Here is a 9501-nt window from a genome sequence, read left to right as displayed (position 1 = left end):
CACAGAACTGCACCTAATGTGGCTTTAGTTTATCCCAGGAGACAAACTCCACTTGTGAAATTGTCAGATCCGATGGAAGAAATCATTGGATTGTGTCCTCCTCTCACTCCTCCCAACCTCCCCCGTCCGAACCTCCAAGCCTCCAGGGACCCGGACGGCTCGCCCACCTGCAGTTCCTGTCAGGACACTGGTCAAAGGCTGAAGGAGGCATTTCCATGAGTTCAGTATCTCAGCCCAACATTCCCAAAGGACGTGAGTACACAGGTTTGAAACTTAAATCGAGTCAAATATTTACTCTAGATTTCACTTAGTATTTTTAAGCAGTTATAAAGCAAAAAGGCCCAATAGTTTTCAAGTAAGTGACTTTTATTTTTCTCTGACATTTCACAGTCAATTTCTACAAAACTTCATACTTCTCCAAAAGAATTCACATTTGGTAAATAAATCTCTATCCTAAAGAATTCATAGCAGGAAAAACACTTCAATATGTGCACGAGAGTTACTTTTCTGAAGGAGTCATAGTAGAAAAAAGTCAGACAATACTATAATGAATAAAAAGCAATGAGAGTGTAATAAATTACAAACGTCATTAAACTCCATTCCCATAGCCAATTCAACCCGCAGCTTTTTCTAGATGTGTTTCAACACTGCCAACAAGATCTGCCAGGAGTTCTCCTGAGGGTTGGTGTGTGCTAAGAACGCCTTCTCACCTCAGAACGCGGCAGCTCCGCCACAGCGCGCGACACCAGACCAGAGCATGCACTGCCAAGACCAGTCCTACTTACAGCCTGTGCAGCCAGCCGACCTTCCTGCTCAACCCCGACGCTCCTCCGTTTGCCGATCTGGCTTCTGGCCCCAAACGTCTGCTAGCCTCAGTGGATCTCACCTTCCAAGATCTAGCTTCTCTACTTGGCTCCTTCTGCTAACAGCTCCTCCAGGGAAAGAACACCCATGCTAACAGCCTAGATGGGCTTCCGCACCAGCTTACAAGTTCAGCAAAGAGCCGGCGGGGGCGGACTGGGGGCGCTGCTTCTCCCTGCCCCTCAGCAGTGAGGAGCAATGACGGCTTTCATCATCTTTTACTGTGACAGGAAGGGAAACGGCAAACCTTAATCTAGGAAGAAGCGGCCAAGAGGCACAGAGCGCCACAGAGGGTTTTCCGATGGAATAAATTTGGTTCTCAGCAAGTGTGTGCAGATTTTTGACACTCAGTAAGGCTCATGACTGGTGCCCAGGCTGTTCTGAATGCACCTGTCTCCAGAGCTTTCCTGCCAAACATATTCTGCCAAAAAGGAAGCTTCCTCGCATGGTGCGCAGAGCAGAGATGCTGTGGTACCCCAGAGAGTCGGGGGGGCACGGGGAGTGGGCCAAGGGCAGACTGTTCCAAGGAGCTGCGTCTGCTTAGCGACATACTCGCTCCGATCCCTCAGACTCTTTCAGAAAGCCAATGGCAGATCACTACTATCCTACAGCGACCAGGAGCATCTCGGGATTTTTATTACCATCTCGAACTGTTTATTTCTAAATCGGTCCGATCTAAATCATACACAGTTGAGAACAAAGTGCAGGCAACCTGCCTACATCAGAGTTACAACTACCTAGTAAATACGAGCGTTAGCTTCTGGCCTTGGTAGAATTTCAAGAAGATTTTCCTTGGAGAAAAGATGAGGCTGGTCATACAGAACTTCTTATTAAGGTAATTTGTACAAAGATTTTCAAGAGGATGAGATTTTAGAATAAGAGGATAGAAAGTGTGAAACAATACCACTTAGAAATCTAAGCAGTTTACCTTTACAAGGAAGCTGGAAGAATGTGTACCATCTGGAAATTCTCATCAGATTCTCCATTTCTAGATGAACTTCACAGAACCAACACTATCCCTCTGGCTTTGCTGCCAAAATCCAATGCAAGACACAAACGCGACTCGCACAACAGCCGCTCCACGTCACCACGCACCGCACGGACACGTGGAAACTTCGGGTGTGAAGAGAAAACGGATAAGAACGCTTTCCAATTTTTTGTGGACTTATATTTCATAACCTCAGGATGACTTTAATTCCAAGTTTATCAGGCATCATAATCACTTCTTTCCCTTTATAAAAACAAAAGTAAAACAAAGGGGGCAGAAGAGGGTTAACTTACATTACACTCTCAGGAACCAGGAAGCCATCTTTAAGATTTTCATACATAAAACAGGTTGCATTGTCCCAAAAGAAGAAAGGGAAAGAAGGCATAAATTACCAAAATCTTCCGGCTCCTGACAAGAGATGCCGGCCCTGTCTGCTTTCTCAGACTCTAAGTCAGAAAAGCAACTCATCAACTGTAATTCCAGATGGTACTGAATCCATTCCACACTTAAAAATCTGAAGGATTCTGCCCACCAGTTTAAGTGAAGAGAAGCCTGGCTTGTGACTAAGGTGTAGAGTCAGACGGTACAGCCCTTTCCCCTTGACTTCCACGTCTAAGAAAACAAAGCTTTAAGTGATTAAGTGCTGGCACCCCCAGCCCAACCTGTGCCCAAAGCACTTCAGGTTTCACCCAAACGCACTGCCTCTTATTTTCCTCTGTGACTAAGACGTTCAAGGGCAGAGCCATGAAGGGATCCTTAAGTCACCTACTCCCTGGCTTGACAGGTGCCGCTCTGTACATTCATCCGTGTCACTCACCCTTGATCACAGTGAGTGGGTGGGATGGTGGGAGGTGACAGCTGGAAGAGCCCCACACAGTCATCTCTCCTCCTCTGCCCTGTGAACCATCTAAGTGCCTGAAGGCTAGGGAAAAGGAACTTGAGGACACTCCGAATCTGAGGTCCTCAGTGGAACAGAGACATAGTAAACTGTGCATAGACCACAGGTTAAGACAGCAGCCAGGTACTGGCATGTGGCTTCATACGTGAACTGCTGAATAGTTTAAGTTTAGAAGGAAAGCTCTTACATAAGTTTCAGGAAATGGGAATAAGATAACAGCAAAAGAGTTAAAGAACCACTCAAGTCACAGGAAAACGTGCCTTCTGAGCTATATGTCTGGGTGATCAGAGAGTGCTTCCAGGTCACTGCCAGCATGACTGGACCCGGATGTTAAAGACGCCTGCAGCCTGGCCCAGGCCTGAGGAGCCCTGCTCTTGGCGGCCTCTATAAACAGCTGGGTCTGCTCCTTTAGCTGGTCTAGTTCCACCTGAGTTGCCTGGTTCTGACGAATCAATTCCTTGGTTTTCAAAGTGATCTCCAGCAACCCGGACTTGTGCAGGACCACCAGGGTGTTCTGAAAGCGCCGGTGTTTGCTCTGCCGCTGCTCTGAAAAGACATCCGGGCTGCGGCAGAGGTGCTCGGCGGCCCAGAGAGGCGAGCTGTAATTAGCCGACAGCGGCGAGAGCGGGGAGCTGCTCTCTAACCCATGCAGGGTGCTGTCTGATGCGCAGACAGGACTGGCAGGGGACGCAAAGGTCAGACTGGGAGCTTTAGCCACGTGGCTGCTGGACACTGGCTGAAGAGTCTGAGGACTTCCGCCTGCCACCTGTGAGGGCACCCCCTGCAGGGCTGAGTCCTCGGCAAGCTTGGCACTGGGGGGCACGGGAGCTGGGGGCCTGGACGGCACAGCACCAGGCTTGGTCGGCTCACTGGAAGACAGGCTCGGCCCGAGTCTCTCAGCGCAGATCTTCTTCTGCGTGCCACTCTCTCCTCTCTCTTCGGGGCTGAAGCACCTTTTGCCTGGGTGTGGGGCTATTTTGGTATAGGAATTGAGAATGGGCAAGTAGTTCCTGGAGTCTGACTTTCTCTCGCCAGTGTGACATGGGCTAACAGGAGGCGGCACGGGCGGGTGCAGGAATAAGAGCTGTGGCTGCGCTGAGATGACTTCAAAGGAGGGCTGGACCGTCCACGACTGGGGCTGGGACGCGCTGCTGCCCTGAAACAAAGGGAGAAGAGCAGGTGACGCGTTACCCGCTGAAAGGACAGACGCGCGGGCTTCCGTCAAAGGAGCAAAGCAGACACGCGGACATTCACAACCATTTCAAGCACAGCGCTTCCCTCACCTAGAGGGCAGCCCTTCTCAAGAACAGGACTGGAGATGCGGCTTGAAAATCCATTTGGGTCTGACGGTGTAATTTTTTTTTTTACTTTTGCTAAGGGAAAACTGGGAGAAACATCTATTTTTATTCAAGTGCTATCATTCAGAAAAAGAAATTGTAGGTAGGTGAAGTACTGACATAGTTAAGGTCACAACTGAGGCCATAAAATAGAGATAGTAGGATTTCCTGGCACATGTTAAAATGTGCTAATCTCAAGCCTATAAGTGTGACTTCACCCCAAAGTCTATCTCCATTTACTTACATCTGGAACCTCTTGTACCTGAAAACAACTTCTGATTAAAGTTACATCATGTCAGGAATCCATGGACCCCATTTCAAGGCAGGGACACCCAGCAACCATAAACCCATTCAAGAGAACCATAGCCGCCGTGTATTGCTGCTCCTACGGGCTGGCACTGTGTGACGTTCTATGTGGGCTGTCTCATTAAATCTCCATACGCCCTCATGAGGTAGTTGTCATTTCCCTTCACAAATAGGAAACTAAGGCTTGGAAAGCTGAAATAACTTGCTTTAAGTCACCAAGCTACTAAGTGATGGAGCTAGGATTCCATCCTATGTCTGACTCTAAAACCCATCGTAAACATTCTGCTGTTCTGCCTTTGTTTTATTACTCCTCAGTTAGACATTTTCATTTCTAATTAAAGCATTGATTCAGATGGAAGTCTGATAGAGAAGGGCATGGCTACTTGTCTCTAATATTTAACAGCCAGTCCAGTTCCAACTCGGTCCCAAAGATATGAGTGTAGATGAGGCTGGCAGAGAGAGCCTGGCAGAGCTTCTGCTCCTTGGTGGGGTCCTTCGATTTAGCTGAAGAAGGCTATGGACTATCTTCCACACGTGCACACCGTTTTGCACACATTTCAGCTTCCTGGACGCCTGGCTAGGAACTTTAGGCCAACTGTAAATCATCTCCTGTGCGAAGGCTGGGATGACCTGGGGAGTCCGTTCTGGAGTCCTCTTGATGTTTAAATATACTCTGGGATGTTCGTAAGCAAACAATGCCAGGCCTAGCAACTGCACTTCCCTGTCAGAGGAGATCCAAAATCAGGGTTCCTTCTAAGCAGAGATCACCTAGTCCTGCTCAGGCAGAAGCAAAACTTCAGGCTGCCCCCTGGTCACTCACACCCTAAGGGTGGGCCTACGAGGCAAACGGATCCAGAAAATATCCAGTCACTGCTTTCCCAAGATGCTCTCACTGGACTGTTCTTCCTAACGCCACTGCTCTACCCACTGCCCTAAGAGCTGCTTAGCTTACTTGTTCTAGTATGAGATTTTACAATGTATTATTCATGCTGAAATTATCTAGGGGCATACGGGACAAGATTTTAGACCTGGATAGGATCTCGGAGTCATTTCACATAAAGCCTTCATGGTAAAGATGAGGAAACTTAAGTCCATGGTGGGTAAGTAACTGTGTGCAACATCACAGTCCGGGGCAGAACTGGAACCAGACCTCAAAAGAAAAATACCTAAAACTAAGCAGCAATAAGCAAGGTCTTACACGAGATGCAGAGATTTTTTTTAAGTACATTGTTATTTTAATTCTAAAGTGTGCTGGATTCTAGCATGTGTGAAAAAACAAAACTAAACTCCTGGACTACTCCACCAGGTCAGCCCACCCCCAAGCCTCCTATCTCCTCATCAGCCCAGCAGCCTTCCCAGCTGTCTCTGTCCTGAGAATGCAGCTCCTGGAAAAGCCTCCTCAGCCCTCAGCCTGTTCTCAGCCCTCCCTCCAGAGCCGCCAGCCTCGCCTCTAACGAAGAAGGCAAGTGAGCACAGAGGCCCGAGATCAGGGGGTAGCAGCTCTGGTGGGGCCGGGACCACCAGACTTGGGCTCCATCTCACGTCTTTATTATCTCTCTTCATCTCAACAGGGAGAGCTGTGCTTCCCACTGAGATGTGATTTGCCAGGCAAAAATCTTCCAATTCTTTTCCCAAACTCCCCAGGTTGCCTTGTTGAAAATCAGTTTGTGCTCCTCAAAAATAACTAGGTAATAGTTGAAACTCTAAGGGTCCCTGTCAGGTCGCAGCCATATTCTTCCACCCAGGGTGGAGAGGTCAGCAACATAAAGCCAGACTTCAAACTTCACTAGCTTCAAGCAGCCTCCTCAGCGGACCCAGGTGAGAATGGGTCTATTTCAGAGCAAAGCAGGGAGAAGTTAAAGGTTCTTTAACCAAGTTCACATGACTGAGTTCTCGGTTTCAAACATGGGGCTTAGCTTAGATTTTCACCTAAATCTTCTTTCATAGCTAAACAACAGGGTATTCTTCAACTCCACCGCAATGCTGTGTGGACTCTGCCGGGACAGCCATCTGAAGCCAGCGAGCTGCTTTCTCACTAATGACATCAGCTTTGACTGATGACTAAGAAAGTGCTCAGAATGTGACATGAGAAACATGGAAACTGCCTCTAATCCTCAAACAAATAAATGCATCCCACATATCTAAATCCCCAGGGCAAGTCAAATTGAAAGAGAGCTTTTGTTTCCACTCTAAATTCTGCCATGTATTAGAAGGCACCACGGAAGTTATGACATTTCTGCTTGGTTCCTTTACACATCACTAAAGTGTTCTGGAGTCCCTTTGGACAGACTAGGAGTACAGAAATAAAACAGTCTTACTGTCTGGAAAACGAGAACACATGTCATGATTCTTGTATTCCTTTTTCAAGCACTGTCGGCAGTCGAAGGGAAAGCCCCCTCCCAGGAGAGAGGTGCGCCTCGCTGTGCTGCTCGTGGGCTGCTGCGAGACTCTCCCCTTGGTGGCGGTGGGGGGGCTCTGCACACAGCAACTCAGAAACTCTCACTCGCGCAGACGTTAGAAGCTATCGGGCCTGCTCACCTGTTTGACCAGCACGTTCTTCATGACGACCATGGGGGACAGTGCCGGGAAGGCACTGCTGGCCGTCTTGGAGCTCTGCCTTGGCCTGTCTTCTCGCTTCCAGCCTAAGGCGCTCAGCATGTCCTCCGACTCCATCTGCTCTGCCGAGCTCAGACATTCTGAGCTCCCATCTGGTGGGCAGAAGAATGGTTAGTTCACTCAGGCTCCAGGCTAGGGGCTCTTAACGGGGCCTCCTAGGAAGCCATGGACCCCTCGAAATTGAACGGAACATTTGTGATCTGTGTCTTTGTGAATTTTTCTGAGGAGAGGGTCTTTAGCTTTCACTGGATTCTCAATAGGATCCAAAATTATCCCTCCCACCTCAAAAGACTGAATTACTGCCCTAGGACAGCAGACTTCCTAACACTCTCACAGACAAAAGCCTGCATCAATTAGGGCTCAGTGACAGCAATCATCACCAGCTACAGGAGACAGGGGTTGAAGCCTTCAAACACAGCTCATTTCCTTCAAGAATCTGCTGTTGAAAGGGGAGGGGAGTGCGTGCAAACTGGCGCAGGGTTAAGACCTTCAGAGGCTCTGGGCACCACAAGATGTAATTATAACAAGAAGAACAAAACCAACCTCTAAACCTCAAATTGTACATCCATGCTAAAATTAGAATAGCTTCTTCTTAAGTTTTCTAATTGTAAAATTCTGGAAAAGTTCATCAAGGCTGAAGTTAAAAATGTCTTTCTTTGTTAGCCCCTCCGCCCAGTTCAGCACCTCCTTTGTTGGTGTCCTAAATGCACGTGGAGTGTGCCTGCTGGGGATCCTGCACAATGGGCGACAGACAGAGGCAAGTCTCCAACGCAAAGAAAATAAGCTTTCCTACGTGAGATCCAAGAGAAAGGACTTAATTAGCCACCTACTGGAGTCAACCGAGAGACTGCGGGAACCGCCAGTGAGGGGTCTGGTGACCCCCTAAATGCTCATCAGGAACCTCAAAGGAGCCTGGACAAGGCAGGACTGGAGCGTGACTACAACTTAAGTGAGTGCCACTGTCAACGCTTGTATTTTTTTTTTTTTGAGGAAGATTAGCCCTGAGCTATCATTTGCTGCTAATCTTCCTCTTTTTGAGGAGGAAGACTGACCCTGAGCTAACATCTGTGCCCATCTTCCTCTACTTTATATGTGGGACACCTACCACAGCATGGCTTGCCAAGCGGTGCCATGTCCGCACCCAGGATCCGAACCGGCGAATCCCGGGCCACCAACGCGGAACGTGCTAACTTAACCGCTGCGCCACCGGGGCGGCCCCTCAATGCTTGTATTTAATCAGAATCTCCAGTGAGGCTTTTTAGACAGTACAGATTTTGGGGTCCTCCCCTCCATCTACTGAATTGATGTATCTGGTGCCCAGGCAGGTGGGTTTCACACAGCACCACAAGTACTAACTCAAATGTGCACCTCAAGTCACGAACCATTAGGACCAAAACAAAGGACCTCAGGAGCAGTGCAGGCCTAGTGCTGGATCTGGCTTTCTAAATGCCATTCTGCACAAAAAGGAAACCAGGGCTCCTTGGAGAAACAGCTGATTCCAAGTCTTTGGCAGGGAAGTATGAGATGAGCTGGACATCTTATTGTCTCAGAAAGCGTGGAAATGCTCAAGCACAAATGGCGACACCTCAAAAAGACACAGGAGCTATCGAGAAGTGACTCCCAGTGGGCAGATGTGGGACAATCTGAGCATCAAACTGAATTACAAAAGAACTCCAACGAATCCACAGAGATACTCAAAGAAGAGGGCAGAGCAGGGAAAGCGCTTCTGTACGAACGAATGTCCGCTAACGAAACGTACGAGGAACGACAGAAGAGATTATCACCTGTAGACCAGAAACGAGGTAACCGATTCAGGCAACGATCACCAATGGAAGCTAAACCCACTGGTCAAGAGTTTGCTGCGGACATGATAGTCACACAATCTCAAAGTATCAAACCGTAAATTACTTAACTACGAAGAGAAAAGGGTACTTTTACCATAAAGAAATCTGGTATTCGCTTACACACTACCTTAAGCAAGATCAACGAGAGCATCGCCAAGAATAAGACAAACTTAGAAGTCTGCTTATGTGTTGCAATGGGAAAGACACAGCATAAAAAACGTAGTATTCTGGTAAAAAATGTTTATCCCGGGGCTGGCCCGGTGGCATAGCAGTTAAGTTCACACACTCTGCTTTAGTGGCTAGCGGTTTTGCTGGTTCGGATCCTGGGTGTGGACTTAGGCACCACTTATCAAGCCATGCTGTGGCAGGCGTGCCACCTATAAAGTAGAGGAAGATGGGCACAGATGTTAGCTCAGGGCCAGTCCTTCTCAAAAAAATAGTTTATCCTGAGTGTTTTTCCCCCCTGAGGAAGATTAGCCTTGAGCTAACATCTGTCGCCGATCCTCCTCTTTTTGCTGAGGAAGACTACCCTGAGCTAACACCCGTGTCCATCTTCCTCTACTTTACATGTGGGACACCTGCCACAGCATGGCTCGATCCGGGGTTCGCTGGTTCGGATCCCGGGTGCAGACATGGCACCACTTGGCAGCC

At 48.4% G+C, this 9501-nt stretch overlaps 1 protein-coding gene across 3 annotated transcripts in view; it reads right to left on the bottom strand.

The window, feature by feature from the left end:
- Window positions 1–348: 348 nt before the first annotated feature.
- CIPC (CLOCK interacting pacemaker) overlaps window positions 349–9501 on the bottom strand; it is an 18753-nt gene continuing 9600 nt past the window's right edge. For all 3 annotated transcript variants that reach the window (XM_001916581.5, XM_023628161.2, XM_014735739.3), the window contains exons 3-4: window positions 6929–7098; window positions 349–3903 (exon numbers count right to left, since the gene is read on the bottom strand). In XM_001916581.5, coding sequence (XP_001916616.2) covers window positions 3016–3903; window positions 6929–7098 — 1058 coding nt within the window. In that variant the 3' untranslated portion in view covers window positions 349–3015. The remainder of the gene's footprint in view (window positions 3904–6928; window positions 7099–9501) is intronic.

The sequence above is a fragment of the Equus caballus genome, chromosome 24 (assembly GCF_041296265.1).
Source record: "Equus caballus isolate H_3958 breed thoroughbred chromosome 24, TB-T2T, whole genome shotgun sequence".
NCBI classification, from domain to species: Eukaryota; Metazoa; Chordata; class Mammalia; order Perissodactyla; family Equidae; genus Equus; species Equus caballus.
This window is presented reverse-complemented; position numbering and strand designations above follow the sequence as displayed.